An 18,118-nucleotide genomic window follows, 5' to 3' on the forward strand; every position below is an offset into this window, starting at 1 on the left:
GAGAACATTATAATATCCAATCATTTGATCCGATTTATCTACGCCTAGCATGCCAGCATTATAATCATGGATCAGCAGAGGCTTTGTTATAGATATCTGAGTCCAGGAGTTTTGCCTTCTTTCCCTTCTTTTTGCGGTGACCGTGTCATTTGCAGTATGAACCGTGCTCATCACGTTGACAACACGCCGGTCTTTCCACTGAAGGTACAGGATGTTCTGATCGCGCAACCATCGAATGTCGCCACGTCGAGCTTTTTTTTCCCACCGTGCATCCTTCAGTTCGGCAGGAAATCCTCGGCGATCCTTGCGTGTGGTTCCGCAAGCCAATGTTTTTCGGCTGAGAAGATGACTGAACAGGCTAGTAGAAGTGTAAAAATTGTCCATAAAGATCCTGTAGCCCTGATCAAGATATCTGTGACACAGCTGGCAAACTACGTCGAAAGCTAAGCCATGGGGCCCTGGCTGCTCACGCTTACCGGTATACACACTAAACTGCACAGTATATCCGGTGCCAGGGTCAGCTAGGACCCACAGCTTGTAGCCCCATTTTGTTACTTTATCTTTGATATACTGTCGGATGCCTGACCGCCCTTTCAATTTCACCATGCGCTCATCCACGGAAAGATCGCGATGTGGCTGGAAAAGATTCGCTGACACTTCGTTCATGTGTTGCAGGAGCCACCACATGTATCGGAGCTTTCCTCTTGAACTTTGAGTGACATCGTCCAAGTCTGCAACTTGCAACATTGCGAGTAGAGCTATGAACCGGCGTCGCCGCATGATCCGTGGTGGGAGCAGACCGCTGTACAGATCTCCTACGTTCCAATACAGCTTCAGCCGAGGAACCTTCACAACGCCCATGTAAATTACGAGTCCGATAAACTTTAGCATTTCACTTGGGGTGACTTCTTCCCAAGATCCATCGGAACAAGCATGCGTTGGTTTTTCCAAAATGTGAGTCCAAGCATACTTGTTCGTGTTGTCACAAATTGTTTCGATCACATTCATCGAGAAAAACAGAAGAAAGAAGTCCAGAGCAGTCAAGAATTTCTTTGATCCGCTTCTGAGCGCCACGCCCACTTCTGCGTCCAAGTACACGCCAGGTTCCCGTCGCGGCGAAAACTCAATCCGCTTCTGCGCTGGCGGCAGCAGATCATTGCCGTAGCTTGTTGAGACCCTATCAAGTAAAGATAAAATAATGAGAACATATAGCGAGCCCGTTCACCTACTCCAGAAAGAAATGAATGTGGAACTATGCTCACCTTCGGCTACTAGATGAAGTCCGTGGCTCATCATCATCCGAATCGGAGTCCGAAATAAAATCGGAGCTGCCGAAGTCGTCTTCAGACTCTTCGCTGCTCGGTTCATCAAAAAAATCCGTTGCCGAAGCAGCGGAATCGCGCGATTGACGGCGTTCTTTTCGAGCGACCGGACGCGAGCACGACGCCATTTTCCACTGCGTCCGCCGCCGCCGCAATCGAGAAAATTCTCTCTCGCGTATCGCCACCTGCTGGAAATGAAAGAAACTATGCCGAAACCGAGAGTCTAGTTCCTGACGACCTCCTAGATGGAGCTACATGTCCAAGCACGCGGAAATTTGAACGGGGCAGTGCGCGCAAAACCGTCGATCATATAGGATCGATGGCCTATGGGCCGGTCCCGAAAGTGTTAATTCGACCCGCTGAATAATTCATTCACATTAATTGGTCCCGCCAGGGTCTAATTAATGGAACTCTATGTGTTTTAGCTACGAGGCTGATCATGCATCTAGACATTTCACTGGCAGCAGCTACACAAGAACATTTTGTGTGTGATACCCTACCTTTAGAAAATAGTACAAAACTGTGCAAACATTCTAAACATACACACCAACTCACCACAGCGATCAACACACTGCACAATGGCCTGGTCTATGCCCAACAGCTGGTCACAAGGCAGCTCTCTCTCGCTGTCTCGGGGCGCGGCTGCAAGGGTGACTGCTTCAGGTGGAACCACTTCGTCTTCATCCAGAGCGCCCTGACCAAGTTGGCTGTCGTCTAGCTGAGAAGCAGCGTCCGACGCTTGCGATCCTTCTGCGACGTCACGTGCCGCTCGCCTCTGGAACAGTGATGACGGAGAAAAAGAAAAGTAACAAAATTAAGCAAGCAGGACACGCAAAGTACACTGACATATGAAAACAATCCAATCAGTCATAGTCATACCCTGATTGGCGTATACTACGCAGGCCAAGGCACCGCAATCTAGGCAAACTAAAGGGATAGTTAAAGCGTAGGGAAGAGATGAATGTGTCCAGGAGATGTGCTGGGGCATGGCCACACAATTTGACAGAGGTGTGAACAGCGAACCTACCACAACAATGATTTTATGTGAAGGTAGTGTATACAAAATTATTGCGCCAATTTCAATGCTTTAATGGAATGCCTTTGTCTAGATTATCAGTCATTTCATTCAATCTGTTGGCTTGGGCATAAGCTATCATGATTAGCTGGCTAGAGTATGAGTAAAAAGTGCAACCAGTAATCAGTGATTACAAATAGCAAGACACAGTTGCATGTGAGCAACTGTAAAGCAACACTGTGTTAACGCATAACATCACGGAATAGCACAGAAACTGCAATGGAAGTGCAATGAGTTGGGGTGGCTTGCATAACAGCACAGTGTGCTTTACAGCCTTTAATGACAGCAACATACTGATCGTGCAAGGAATGACTTGGGAAAGATGGCCGAATAGGTCATCCCCTAAACAAAATGCCAAACAGGTTTTAATACAGTGAAATATAAGTACAGTTAAACCTTGACATAACGAAGTATTTAACTATTTATTAGCTCTTTTCCATAGAACACCCTGTATTTTGAACTTCAATATAACAAAGTGTGTTATACACGATTTCAACATAACGAAATTTCACTGCCATCGAAAAAAAATACTGGCACAATATATGGATACTCTTTTTCTCTTTCATTGTATTGTATAGTGTAATGCTGTTTATTCGATGCCATAAGCTGTTTACATTGATGTACGTAACCCCCCCACTGTAATGCCTAAATGGCGCTGTGGGTATGAGAGTAAATAAATAAATAAATAAATACTTCCACAGATGCAGATGATCAAATGGCTGAATTAGGTGTAGCTGCTTACAAACGCACCTCTCCAGTCGCGTGCCATGCTATGGAGAGCCTGTTGAAACAGAGCAGCATCCTGTTCCATATAAAGTCCAAGTCCAATAACGTCCTACATGCCCTGCACACTGGGTGCTCTAGATGCAAGTGGAAGCGTGGGAGATTAAGCTGCCAAGAAGGATAGTGTCTTGATGAATGCCATCTTCCCGCACGAGCAAGGGGAAATGGGGGAACGGATGCAAGCTCATGGTAATGCGAGCAAGCAAGGCGAGAGAGGGGGGAGGGAGTAGGGGCCGTTTGACAAGTGTCACCTTTACTAGCGCGGCCATGGATGTGCATGGCTGTACGCGTGGCTGAGCTAATACGCAGCCCGCACGTCCTGTTTTAAGGTAATCTGCTACCTGCGCAAATTCTGTGCGAGCGTAGATCGCATGGCATCGTGTGCTGTCTTTCCATGTGTTTAGTGCTGGAGGTGGTGCAATCTCAAGTTTCAGAGATGCGTTGATGAAGCATTAGCGTGATGTCACGTGGTGCGCGATCCACACTTTTGTCTGTCGTGCAGATTGACCTGACGATAACTCACTTGCCATAAAGATGGGAAAGCCCTTCTGTAACTTGGAGAAAAACTGGAAAGCAAAACTTTCTATGCAATAAAAGGTGCCATAAAGAACTGGATTAAACTTAGGGCTTCATTGGTATTCAGTACAACATAATGTCACTAGTTCTTTAGTTTCAGAGGGAAAAAGCATTTGATTCTATTCAACACGCATTCTGCTGATAAAAGAAAAAAATATTTTCCATACCTTATACCTTATACTAGAACTGAGCAGTAATCAGTGCTGGCATGCTAATTTGCAGTTCCCTTTAATAAGAGTGGACTGTGTTGTATGTACTAGAGATATCTTGATTTCTGTGTACAGAGCTAAGTTACTGATGGCTTGCTACATTCTTGTTATGCAATTCAAGGAGACTCCCAAGCACGTTCAGCACCAAGTTTTCTTGCCCAAAATTTCTAGGCATCAGATTCTGTACAAAATACTGTGACATTTAGGCTTCCTTTTCTTGATTTTATTCGATATTCAATTCGAAATCTACTACACGCACACCCCTACTTGTGACATATGTTGGGGGCCTCACCTGTGTCTGGAGGAGGAAGTGCTCATCCAGGGGGTCATGAGGATCACCTGGATTTCTGGGGTGGCCCCTGGACTGCTTGGGACCTGTGACACCCAGCATGTCTGGCCGAAAGAGGGCCAGTGGGGCCACCAGACACTCGTCGCCAACCTGCAATGTGCAAGTCGAAATTAAACAAGTGCTCACCAATTTACACTTACATACACTCGTACCTCGTTGTAATGAAGTTGTAAGGGGGAGACTACATTGCTTCGCTATATCCATTACTTTGTTATATCTATTATTCCCACTTACTGCAATAATGCCCAATGGGGTGCAAAGATATAAACATGGAAATCAGAGGATGGCTTTGCGGCCCGCGGAACTGCTACACGGCTACGCATACTATAAAATTTGAATAAAAAAAAAATTACTGACGATTACGTTACTTCCTAATGCGAAATTTGAGCGCAGCAAATAAGCTGTTTCACCTTTTCGATAGATTGAGGCAAAGAAATCGAGCAACACATGTATGCGCTATCACAGAATTTTTTTTTTATTTTTCACACGTATTCCTTTAACAAACACTCCACTAACAGTTCTTGACAGTCATGAAGGAAGCTTTGTGGTCGGAGAAATAGACTGATATATGTTCGACACAGGGCGAACGGCAGCGGCAATTTCGGCTCGGGCGGTGCACATATACAGATCCGCCGCCACCGATCTGGCTCTCTGATTGCCACCGCACAGGGGTTGCATTGGAGGAGGAGCGAAGAAAGGAATTAAGTTCGAGCCGGCGCTTTGACAACCGGAGACTCGCAGGAAGAGGGGGGAGGGGGGCGGCGTGTACACCCAGCGGCAAACGATGGGGGCAGAAGTGCGCGCAGCAAGCGGACAACACGATAAAGGGAGGAGGGAAGAGATAGCAGCGACTGACTGATGCCGCTGACGCCGATAGTGAGTCAACCCCAGCTGCGGAGTTGGTTTCAGGGACAGCGCCGCCGATGCCGACACAAACAATATGATACCCTCGCTTCCGCAGCGCTAAGAACCAGGTCTAGCCGTGGGAAGGTGGTCACGTATTCGTCGACGTGCCGGGGCCTACATGAAATAACCGGCGCGTCGGCAACTGAAGAGCACCCTATCCGCCACACAAGAACAGGGGGGGGGGACCCTTTCCTCCTCTTTCTGCATGGCGGCGACGGTGTTCTATGCAGTCACGTTATCTTGACTCTCTAGCGGCGTCAGCGGCATCCAGCGGTATCAGTCGGTCCCTGCTAGCGCTGGGGGGATGAAAGGGGGGCGGAGCTGGTTACGAGGCCGACGACAACGCCGACGACGACGCGAAACCCAGGAACGGACGCCAAAGAGCTGCGCTCTAAAACAAAATAATCTTCGGTGTGTGTAAACACGCAACTTGGCAATTGACGCGACAGCCTTTAAAGAGTGAGTGAGTGTGTGAGTGAGTGAGTGAGTGAGTGAGCGAGCGAGCGAATGGGCGAGTGAGTGAGAGTGAGTGAGTGAGTGAAAGACCTTTGTTGGAGGTCCGGTGAGGAAGCGAACTCGTCGAGCACCTGGCTAGTCCCATGTTGATACTAGCAGGTCTAGCCCACCAGTCCAGTCGCGGGCACGCCAGACAGCCAGGATTTGCTTGTCTAAGGCGAGGCTACGCTGAAGCGAGTCCCACTACTCCTTGCTGAACTTGGGGTATCTTGACCCGCACTCCCAGAGCATGTATGTGCTAGAGTGGAGGTTTGCCCACAGGACGGGCCGTCGTCGTCGCAATATATACGTCGGGGTAAACTACGTGTAGAAAGGCCAGACACGGATTTTGACCACCTGGGGTCAAAACTGTTGCCTGTCACCTGTTGCCACATAGGCAACACTCGTTGGCTTGCGCCACGTTGGGCAGTCTGAGACTGTCAAGGACAGATAATCGAAGAGGCCCACGTGACATTTCTGGCAAGCGATAATGGTGATGTTTGTTTCAGTTTCAGTATCAACAATGGCTGTCTTTACTAGCTTTCCTGATGTTTCTGCTCGTATTTCTGCTCGAATTTTGCGCGGAGGCTCCTCTCTATCTACATGATCTTAAACTAGGCTTTTTATGTGGTCCAAAAGTTTACTTCAGTGGACCTACATAAGCATTGGATCTGCTCATTTCTTTTCCTTCAATTTCCTGCATGAAATCAGAGGGTATGTGGCCCTTCTCACTTCCCCAAATATTATTAATATATGCACAAACCTTGATTTTGTACTCTAAGAGTGCTTTGCCTGGTTGCTTCACTTGGAAAGACCGCTCCTGTGCTCCACATATGTCCTACAAGAAAGGAATGCATAATTTATTGTTGCATCACAGAACAAACACTGACACGTCTGTTTCCTAGACAACAGTCATAACAAAATTCTGTTCTCAACTGGTGTTCTCCAAGACATTACTGCTAAAGAACAGCCTGTTTTCAAACAGCCACAAATCCAGTTACTGATGGCGTGACGCAGGCCAATAAAAAATAACTTATGCAACAGGAGGACATCAGACACTGTGTCGAATGCTTATCAGAAATGCAAGGACCAACAGTCAATCACTGTCTTGCAAGAATTCGCACAAAGCAGGCCACATAAATGCCAAGCTACGGACATTATATACACTAAATCTGCATTGTGCTCTTACCTGTGCTCTCCATTCAACACCAAATGTAACTGCAGGATGTGCCTAGGCTTCTTTGGGCAAGGGCCCATACTTCATTGGGCCCACACTATTACACAGCCAAACTTCATTACAATGAAGTCATATATAACACGAAAGTACCTTAGTTATATCCATTTGTTATAAGCACATACAGCAGATTTCCATTCATTCAACTTAGGGTAATTCAATCCTGAATGAAAGTCTGAGCTGGTGCCAATACTTTCCATGAGCCCAAAATTTCGTTATATTGATCCTGAAATTGGCCTTTGTCGGACAATTCGAACTTGAGTGGTCAGCACGCATATGCCTGACCCCAGTGGCAACCCCACTGGTGACTTCAATAAAAACAGCGTCTGTCTGAGCAGTACTCAGGATACAGTGAATGAGTCAAACACACATCATATCCCATAAAAGATGCCTATTTTCAGCTTGCCCTAGGAAGATTTTAAAGCAAGAACAGTATTTCACAATGGTTACAGTATTTACCTGATCTAACGTGCACCTTCTCATCAAAGAAAACTTGTCCAAAAATTTCCTGCGCTGGTGCAATTCAATATGAAACCAAAAATAAAACTGATTGCGGCGTTCGGAACAGCCTACCATCAGAGCAAGCTTAGCCAGCGTCATCATCATTGCCATGACAAAATGGGGACTATAGAGGGCACCAGAACAAGTTCTTGCATAGCACGACGATGACAACAAATCGCCTTCAGTCTGATTATAAAAGCACATACAAATGATAAGTTATTGTCACATAGCAGTGACGGTGAAGAAGGCAGCAAAACTGTGATTAACGAAACTAACGTTTTATTGGGCGAACTTGTGCCCTCAAAAGCAGGCTACACTCAAAGAACCATAGCGGTAAACACACTCTGCGATCATTGAAAATCTGATCTGCGGGTCAAGTGCATTGGCTTTTATACATCAGTCATCGACTGTTCCAGAGTAATCACTGGGACCCGCGTGCCTTCCACACAGTTCTACACCATTCGCATCGCGCATAAATGCACTCAGATTACACAAGGTTCGGCGACAACAGATAGCCGATAGAAGCATCGATAACATTTTAGAAACTTCCAATACATGTAGGCGCGTCCTGCTCTGTGCAATAACATTTGTTAGGTGGCGAAATGTGGTCACCTGATAAAGATAAACATGTACATGTGTCAATACCCCCCTCTTAGAAAGCATCAACCCAATGCTGCAAACAAACGAAAGTAATAAAGAAAAACACCTGTAGCAAAGAAAACAACAAAATAAAAAGTTCGTCAGCTTGCGTAAAAGGGTTTGATACGCACCACGTGGACCACTTCCGATAGTGTGCGGTGCCGCTGTGAATGCGAAATGCTGTCTGGCACGACCTTGTAGTCCAGCGCGCCAATACGTCGGATGACCTTGTAGAGTCCGAAAAAGTTTCGCAATAGTTTCTCACTCAGTCCTCGTCGGCGCATCGGGCTCCATACTCAAACACGGTCGCCGGGCTGGTACTCGGCGTAGCGTCGTCGGAGGTTGTAGTGTCGGCTGTCGGTACGCTGCTGGTTCTTGATCCGTAGGTGGGCGAGTTGTCGGGCTTCTTCGGCAGGCTGGAAATAGGTAGCGACGTCAAGCTCCTTTTCGTCAGTGACGTGAGGCAGCATGGCGTCAAACGTTGTCGTCGGGTTTCTTCCGTAAACCAGCTTAAACGGCCTGATGTGTGCTGTTTCTTACACTGCCGTGTTGTAAGCGAAGATTACGTATGGCAGAACGTCATCCCAGGTCTTGTGTTCGATGTTGACGTACATTGCTAATATGTCGGCGAGGCTCTTATTCAAGCACTCCGTGAGACCATTCGTCTGCGGGTGGTAGGCAGTTGTCCTCCTGTGGCTTGTCTTGCTGTATTGCAGAATGGCTTGGGTGAGCTCTGCTGTAAAGGCTGTTCCTCTGTCAGTGATGAGGACTTCTGGGGTGCCATGTCGCAGCAGGATGTTTTCGACGAAAAATTTTGCCACTTCGGCTGCGCTGCCTTTCGGTAGAGCTTTAGTTTCAGCGAAGCGGGTGAGATGGTCCATCGCCACGACAATCCACTTATTTCCGGATGTTGACGTCAGAAACGGCCCCAACAAATCCATCCCAATCTGCTGAAATGGTCAGCAAGGAGGTTCGATTGACTGTAGTAATCCTGCTGGCCTTGTCGGTGGTGTCTTGCGTCGCTGACAGTTTCGGCATGTCTTAATGTAACGGGCGACGTCGGTGGCCAGACGTGGCCAGAAATACCTACCTTTGCTGTATCCTCGACAGCATCTGGGAGAATCCGAGGTGCCCAGCGGCTGGATCGTCATGTAGGGCATGCAGTACTTCTGGATGCAGCGCTGACGGAACAACAAGAAGGTAGCTGGGGCGGACTGGTGAGAAGTTCTTCTTCACAAGCAGGTTGTTTTGTAGCGTGAACGAAGACAATCCGCGCTTAAATTCCCTAGGGACAACGCCGGTGTTCCCTTCCAAATACTCGACGAGGCCTTTTAACTCCAGGTCAGCTCGTTGCTGTTTAGTGAAGTCTTCCGCGCTTATTATTCCAAGGAAGGCGTCGTCGTCCTTGTCGTCTTGCGGTGGGGGTCGATGGGGGTGCGTGATAGGCAGTCGGCGTCAGAGGGTTTTCGTTCGGACTTGTAGATTACCGTGACATCATATTCTTGCAGTCTGAGACTCCACCGCGCCAGCCGTCCTGAAGGATCCTTAAGTTAGCTAGACAATACAACGCGTGATGGTCGCTGGCTACTTTGAATGGCTTGCCATATAGGTAAGGGCGGAACTTTGCTGTAGCCCAAATGATGGCGAGGCATTCCTTTTCAGTCGTAGAATAATTGCCTTCCGCTTTTGACAGCGACCGGCTAGCATAAGATATGACCCGTTGAACTCCGTCTTTCCTTTGGACTAGGACGGCACCGAGGCCCAGGCTACTGGCGTCAGTGTGGATTTGGGTGTTGGCGTCCTTGTCGAAGTGTGCTAGTACCGGAGGCGACTGCATGCGTTGTTTGAGTTCTTTAAATGCGTCAGCCTGCGGCGTTTCCCACTTGAACTAGACATCACATTTGGTTAGATGTGTTAGCGGCTCCGCGATGCGTGAAAAGTCCTTGACAAAGTGCCTATAGTAGGCACACATGCCAAGGAATCTACGCACTGCCTTCTTGTCGATGGGCTGCGGGAACTTTGCTATGGCAGTTGTCTTCTACGGGTCGGGACGGACTCCAGATTTGCTGATTACGTCGCCTAGGAACAGAAGCTCATCGTAAGTGAAGAGGCACTTTTCCGGCTTCAGAGTGAGCCCTGATGACTTGATGGCCTCTAATACTGTCGCAAGCTGCCTAAGATGATCGTCGAAATTTCCGGCGAGGACAACGACGTCATCCAAGTAAACAAGACACATCTGCCACATCAATCCTGCTAACACCGTGTCCATGACGCGCTGAAAGGTTGCACGTGCCAAGCTCAGTCCGAATGGCATGACCTTGAACTCGTAGAGGCCATCTGGCGTGATGAAGGCAATCTTTTCGTGATATGTTAAGATAGCGGCAGCAACCTGCTTCACATGTTCTAGTCATTCAGAAGAGCTGCATGCATTGCAGAACAATCTAGTGAAGCGGTTAGTTTAGGAGTGGGCCACCAACCCATTTGCAGCTGTTGGAGAGATGTTTGATAAATGCAGAATATCAAATGCACTATGGACCGTATGGAGGACAGCACATTGTGGTTCTTTATAAACAATGATAAAGTGCAGTGTGAGAGTGATGATCATGAAGTAAACAAATTTTCATTTTGTAAAGGTAAATTTTGCTGGTTTCTTTCTTTATTTTTATTGCCAGGATGAGAAGTTTGCTACCGTTTTCTTGCTAAAAGATTAGGCGCGTGTTTGATTTGTGCTTTGTTTAGGAGCTCTCATGTCAGCTCAACGTTCGTCTTCTACTTTGAATCCATAAAAAAAAATGAACGCACATTCTATTCAGGAATGTGTTAGAATTGCGCAAAGAAGGTCAACTGAATCAGGCGTGTCTTTTAACGTACTTTATACCCCTTGTTTCATCTGACCTGCTGGATAATTTGACCAATTTCTTCAATCCTGTCAGGGTCAAATTAACGGAGGTTAACTGTATAATGGTGCTTCGTGCGTAGGTTACTAGAAAGCTGTCTGGTGCAGTGATATTCAACCCCCAGGAGTATTTAGGGTTTTGCTTTGGACTGTCCATGGGCTTCATCATAAAAGCACCTGCATTGTTTTTTTCAAGGTTCAACGGCATTTTTGGTTTCCACTGTGAACATTTGCTTACAGCAATTACGTAGCTCATACCATTTGGAAAATAGCATACGTAATTCACACTCTTCAATGCGCTAAATAAACTTTGTGTCTAGTGCACTTGTTCTCCTAAAATTGGGCAATTGAGAGTGGGGATATTATATCTTCTCGAGGACTTCTTTTTCCCTATTGAATAAGCTCTGCACAGTTAAAAAAGGTGGCACTGACATATTAAGTTTACCTGTGGCGGTATTCTTGGGTGACTGTTTTCAAAAATACTTTCACTTTCTTGAGGTTTTGCATGACTAGTGTCCACTGTGCTAGTGCCGGATGCGTGAGAGTGTATGGGCACTAGCAAACAATGCCTCGGAAGGTCTGGCAACCAAGGACGGCCTACTTCACAAGAGCCAATGTGCAAATGAGACCCCAAGGAAAGGAAGGGCAATATCAGCGGAGGTTGGCTTGCTGAAGCTAGCTGCCTGACATCATGCCCTTCCCCAGTGTTTTTCCTTTCTCCATGGCGGCAAGAAAGCACCAATGCCACAAGGGATGGTGGCATACTGCCCTCCGCAACGACCAAACTTGACGCTCGCTGCTGTCGCTTGTCGCCCTTGCTTAAAGAGTGCGTGCACGTGGTTGAACCTCAACAGAATGGATTCTGAGGGAAGGCCGCAGAGGTCTAGAAGCAGCTCAGAAAAACTTTCAGGCATTGTGGATTCAGATGACACAGGACGGGTTGCAACCGATTTTGAGAATGGTCCCCTGTCAAGCAGTGGACATGTAAGAGGCTGGCAATACCTACTCATGAAACTCATGAACACATGATGTCACATGATTGCATGTACACTCACCAGATTGACATGGCACATGTTCTCCTTCAGTTCCTGTAGCAGCAAGGCATCCAAGACTTTCGAAGGGTCGCACTCCTTGTAGGGAAACCCTGACTTGCGCAGCAGGTAGTGGAACAGGTGCGTTATGTCAGCTCCCCCATACTCCATTGTCAGCCTTTCATTTTAGAAGGAAAATAAGTAAAAAGGAAAAGGAGCCAGGCATAAGCAGGAATGGTATAAAGTAGGTAAGTTTGTAGTAAGTGGAAACTGCATAAACGTAACTGTTGCTCAACAAATCACGTTCACTTTAGAGAGTTGCCAAGCATAATATGCTTCATTTCACGATAGGAGCTAGATTCCTGGCAACATCAAATAAATTATGTATGCTAAGTGAAGATAAAGATGCCGTAACTGCAATGCAGATCGTGCTTACCTGTCCTTCCATTTTTTTTCTCTTTCACACGTTGTGCTTGCTGCTGTTGGCAAGCAAAAAACATGCTCAATTCTATCACTACAAAATCATGGTCTCTTCATTTTCATCAAGATCTCATGACATGTTCTGTGTGGTTGTCAGCACCTTTAACATTTATTTGTGGTGGCGGCACATCGGTGTGCATATCACTTTTACTTTTTGTAAGATACTGCAAACCATGTGCAGGCCAGCCGGGTGGATAGAAGGAAACATTGAGACATACAAAGAAACAAATGCCATTTGGAGAATCGGTCAAATTAATGCACAAGGAATTCTGGTCATTATTGCTACATTTTATAATGAATTGTTAATCATCTCCGTATATGCAAATTATGAGGTCAAAGGGAGTGGTTTTTGGTGTCAGGTGTGTCTAGATGATAAGAGTTTAACGTGGGGGTGTGCGAATATCAAAATTTTCAAATACGAATCAAATACTTAGCTACGAACATCAAATCAAATATCAAATAATAATATGCACATGCATTTATTAGAAAGTGTGTTTGTTATGTTGTAACATTGCAATTACATTGTAAACGTTAAAAAGCTACATTAGTAAGCCGTTATACTAAAATATTGTGTATTTGGATCATGTTAACTTGGAGAATTCAGCGATTCCCACTAGCTGTCCTCGCCCAGCCTGTGCCTTACTATACCGCATCAAATGCCCGTAATCTCAGAGGCGTTTGGCCCTGTGCCAGTTGTCACTCGTCGCACTTGCTGTCAAGCAATAGGCTCAGAATTGGGGGTAGCACTGCTAAAAAAAATTAAAATAAAAATAGAATAAAAAATGCACACTCTCTCTCCGTAAACCTGTGCCCCTTGCTACCGAGAGGCTCGCTTTCTCGCACAGTTTGTACATTTAGTGGCTGAATGTGCTTTACAAGTAAAATTTCACTAGCAGCACAAAATTATCGCAAAATTCAGCACAATATTGCCCCAATATTCCTAGAGCACATAAAAACAAATGCTAAGAACCGTGTATGCTCCCGCACAGCCGGCAATATATTCGATTTGATTAAAATATTCGTATGTAGCCAGATATTCAAACATCTTCAAATATCTATTCTTCAAATCGAATACAAATATTAAATATATAAGATTTGATAAAATTCAAACTTTACGAATGTTATTTTAATGCAACGTTATATTATTTCAACAGCAAAATTTGAATAAATGAATCGATCACAATAAGAAACATTCTGGATTGCAAAGATTTTTCCAAGTGGCTCTTGTATTAAAGCCGACCTTCCAATAAGTTACACTACTCAAAAGAGCAGCATTGCAAGGATTCTGCACAAGAAAGACCTGCTGACAAAAAGGAACGATGTCCTCGGTTGGCCACCTTTCGAAGATGCTGTCTTTTTAGTAGATGCTGAGTGGCAAGGCCAGCTGACAGAACATGCATTGTTTTGATGAGCTTTGTGCCAGATGCCACATCATACAAAAGTGAAGGCATCCCTAAAAGTGATCAACAGAGAGTACAGCATCAGCTTAAACAGCCTAACAAACTTAATTTTATTTTTGACAACCTAGTCAGCACCATAGCATTTTGCAGCTGCAAACATTGTGAACATACAGCAGTGGTTATGACCTCAACATTCAAAAGTTTTAACCTTTTTTATAGGCTTCCTTTATCTCTACCAACGCTCTAGCCCTAAGAAAGACTCTGACCTCTTGAAAAAACGTACCTTGTATGTCATTGTCACAGTAAAGTAGGTACACTTTGGATAAATGTAACTAATGTTTCTAGACCCTTCACACTCTACTCAAGAGGAAGCTTTAGCTCGGGGCTCCTATCTCAATACATGGGAAAGGAGAAATCGTTTTTCTCGGCAACCCCTGCACCAAATTATATTATGACACAAATTGCTGAAAATCACAAATTTTCAGAAACCAAAACTATCAAGTTTGCTACTTTGTAACTCAGCAATGAAAAGCGATATCACAATTCTGTAAATTGCATCTGATAGTACATTTAAAGCAGACAAATTTTATGTATTATACAGGGCTCTCAAATGCATCAAAAATATGTGAGTTGTACTTTTGCAAAGCCTTTGTATACATTATAACAAATTTGTGTGAGATATGAATTAATACATCAGCTTTGCCTGCTTTGGATGTTCTGATGGACGCAATTTACAGAAAACAATATCTGTTCTTGGTGCTGAGTTGCGGATTTGTAGCTGGGCGCTTCTATCTGTTTTAGCACTACCAATTCTCAGCAATTTTCGTAAAAAAAATTTGCACAATAAATCAGAATTCTGCTTCCAACAGTGACTAATATGTAACTTTTTCTCTCAAATACCACAAATTTCATTGGAATTGACTAAGGGTTTACCTCAGAAACACATTTCAGCGTTTTATATTTATTTAGATAGGTAGCGTTGAAGTAGGGCCCGAGCCTAAGGTTCCCTTTTAAAGAGATTCACCCTTAAAATCTGCAAAGGGTATGTTTGTGTGCTACACAGTTTCACATCAGTGTTAATAGGAACGTCTTGCAAAAAATGTTGAGTAGAATACCGATGCCAATGATGCCCCTTACCTTGCAAGTGACGATAGTCTCATGATTTCTACTTAGTGGCTATCGTCTGACCCCTGACCCACTTTAATCCTGCAACTGTGATCCATACACTGAACAATTCAATTAACAATAACTGACTAATGACCTTTTCGGAAATTATCCGACATTTTCCCATCTGCCACTGCAATGATTCTCAGCCCTATACTATGCTATCTTTGTTCCTTGAATCCCCTTTTGTTTTTGATGGCGGGAGACAGTGATTGATGAAATGCCCTGTATACACATTCAGCTTTACATCAGCGAGACGGTAAGCAAGAGAAGATCAGACTTAAAACAAGAGGCCATAAACAGAAATAAGTATTTGCCATCAGAATTATTTTTGTTAAAGTGCTGCTCTGTACACATTCTCTAGCAGAAAGGAAGACTTTCCCCAAAAAATGGACATGGAAGTGAAAATGACTATGCAGACATTATCAGGCACCATCTGTGCACATCTTTGAATAGACAGGGTGCAGGATCCACAAATCCGCCCAGCTGCACCTCATGCACAAGATGCAGTGTCCATGCCCAACCATCCGCAGGCTTCTTGCATTGGATAGGTGTACCGATTGCATTGGGCACGTGGGTTTTAAACATAACATGTACAAACAATAAGCAGATGAATGCCGTCTCATGTTATCGTCATGCCCAACTAACCTCGGGGCACGAATTCTTGAAAACATGTTCAACTCACCTGCTTGTCCGCGAAGATATACCGTCTTCAACGCAGGAAACACTGGTCTTTTGGTCACCCACATCCACAACGCAAGCGTAGCATAGGCCCGCACCAAATGTTGCACAGACAGACTCCTGCAGTCACAAGAAAAAGGTTCACGCTTGCTAGATAAGATAAGATATCAGCTGAAGAAATCATTACTTGCACAGCGAAAGAGCAACTGAGCAAGTAAGACCTTAGATAATGTCAATTATCCAGACAGAGCATAATGCCTTTTGCCCTTAGCTAAACTAAAACGAGTCACGATCATTCAGATATTTCCGAAGTTTGCAGCATTTTCTTAACAATCAATCAGTAAACAACCAGCTTAATCAGTAAACAACCAAGGCTGAAAATGTTTAGACAGTCCAAAAAAACAAGAAAGATTAGTAAATTAATGTTCATTCCACTAGCAACTGCAAAACAAGTTAGGTAAGCCATTCTTGCTAAGTGTTTTATAACAGTATGATACTAATATCTAAATTACGTTTTCTGACGTCTTTCTTTCTTTTTTTTTTTTCTTCATCTTCATCTGATGTGCACCCAGGATCATTTCCACGCAACAGTAAGAATGTTAACAAAACAAAATTGATCATACAGTGACATTCATGGTCTCATGCATCCCGGCTCCTGTGCTGCCAGCAGTTAGAATATGAGGAATGTGAAAGTTCTTATTGCCTATTGTGAAGTCGGGGGTCTGTGCAGCCACGAAGGTTCCATAAATGGTGCCATGCCAGGTGCCGAGAGAAAGAAGGGTTCCGAGCAACAGTTAAGAGAACAGAAAAAGGTTTATTTTCAAAAGCACGTAATTCAAGTTTTACAACCACGGCTCCAACTATCGGAGCACACTACATGCTAGAGTCTTTGCATATTCGAGTCCGAGCATGTCCGAGCATGTATTCCACAGCAGTCCAGGTACGCTTATTATGCAATTTATTCCCCTTTTTCACTTGTCGAGGGTATTCATTTGCCAATCACAAATGCCAAACCATTCACATTCTATCCCGGCCCCAATGTCCCACCTTTCTGCAGTACTCCCACATTTTTTGCTGAACCCCTACTTGTTTCCAACATCCCACCATTTTGCCGGCTCTTGTCTCCAACGTTGCACAATACAAGGCAACCACGTGGCAAACGGTGAACCTGCCATTGACACACTTTCCGCGGGAGTCCTTGACAATGACCCTGTCATCAAATAGTGGCCTCTTTGTGATGGTCAATTGGTCACCATCGGGGGATTAGCCTTCCCAGTAGTAAAAGGGCAATGCTGTTGCCTTGAGTGAACAGTGAGGCGTGATCAGCCTTTGTGACAGCTGCATGGGTGCCAGTGAAGCATCCTTTGTTCCGAGGGATCGCCAGGCACAATATGTCATAGCACTTGTGTAAACTCTCGAGGTGCGTTTTCGTCGCTGCTGATGTGCTTTTATGGTATCGACGGCACATGCATGGCCTACGCATGGCCTACGCATATAAGATTAAAAGGTCTCCAGAGACGTGAATGACGCATAGTGTGTTTGGCCGCGAAGACAACCTAGTCAAGTGGATACACCATCATATTCCTCGAGACTGGTTTTGCAGGGAAAACAGGGAAGTATTATGTCTTCTGCTGGTGGCATGAGCATTGTGTGCACAAACACTATAATTCCTGCTGGTCGATTGTGTTTTGGATAATTCGGAGAAGCACGATAACTGCCACTCTGCAGTCAACTATGCATGTGTGATAACTGATAGAATCACCACTGGATCAATGGCCGATGGTAGACAGTGTAGTAATGCAGCAAAGCAACAAACAGCACACTTCCAGTGCCCTAAGAGAACAAAGTGTAAAGCTAATGTCATAACCTTTCTGGACATTCCCTACAACATGCAAACAGTGAGTCTGCAACAGGAAGTTAGGATATGGTGTGGAGCACATCAAAACCACAATGTTTATACTTTCTGGTTGAACACTCAAAACAACTATGAAAATGCTGAGTGTTGTCTTACTCGTAATGCGACAAACATGTATCATATACAAAAAGATTACATGCAGAAACACCTGTGGGAGTTATCTCAATGGTGTGTAAGCATTTGCTACTCATCACTTGCTCTTTCGTCGTCGTATGCTATTGTATTGTGTTTGGTATAATTGCGAGAAACAGTGCGAAAGAATGGTTAAATTAATAAGTGCGGCTGCAACACCGAAATGTTAACCGAGACCAGCATGAGACGATGAAGAGGCGAGTAGCAGTAACGTTCACTCACGTTATATGATAATGCATTCAGATGATGCCACTGCTTTTCGGTAGATAAGCACTGGCCGATGCACGCTGTAGTATGCCACGTAATTGAACTGTGTCATGTCTGGGACAT

The 18,118-nt window shown here is 45.0% G+C and overlaps 1 protein-coding gene across 3 annotated transcripts in view; it reads right to left on the reverse strand.

Moving 5' to 3' along the window:
• Nucleotides 1-18,118, reverse strand: part of Arp8 (Actin-related protein 8) — a 41,296-nt gene that overhangs the window by 9,528 nt on the left and 13,650 nt on the right. For all 3 annotated transcript variants that reach the window (XM_065433870.2, XM_070532120.1, XM_065433871.2), the window contains 5 exons: nucleotides 15,746-15,861; nucleotides 12,041-12,194; nucleotides 6,479-6,553; nucleotides 4,258-4,404; nucleotides 1,878-2,097 (listed from right to left, as the gene is read on the reverse strand). In XM_065433870.2, the coding sequence (XP_065289942.2) occupies nucleotides 1,878-2,097; nucleotides 4,258-4,404; nucleotides 6,479-6,553; nucleotides 12,041-12,194; nucleotides 15,746-15,861 (712 nt within the window). The remainder of the gene's footprint in view (nucleotides 1-1,877; nucleotides 2,098-4,257; nucleotides 4,405-6,478; nucleotides 6,554-12,040; nucleotides 12,195-15,745; nucleotides 15,862-18,118) is intronic.

The sequence above is a fragment of the Dermacentor albipictus genome, chromosome 1 (assembly GCF_038994185.2).
Source record: "Dermacentor albipictus isolate Rhodes 1998 colony chromosome 1, USDA_Dalb.pri_finalv2, whole genome shotgun sequence".
NCBI classification, from domain to species: Eukaryota; Metazoa; Arthropoda; class Arachnida; order Ixodida; family Ixodidae; genus Dermacentor; species Dermacentor albipictus.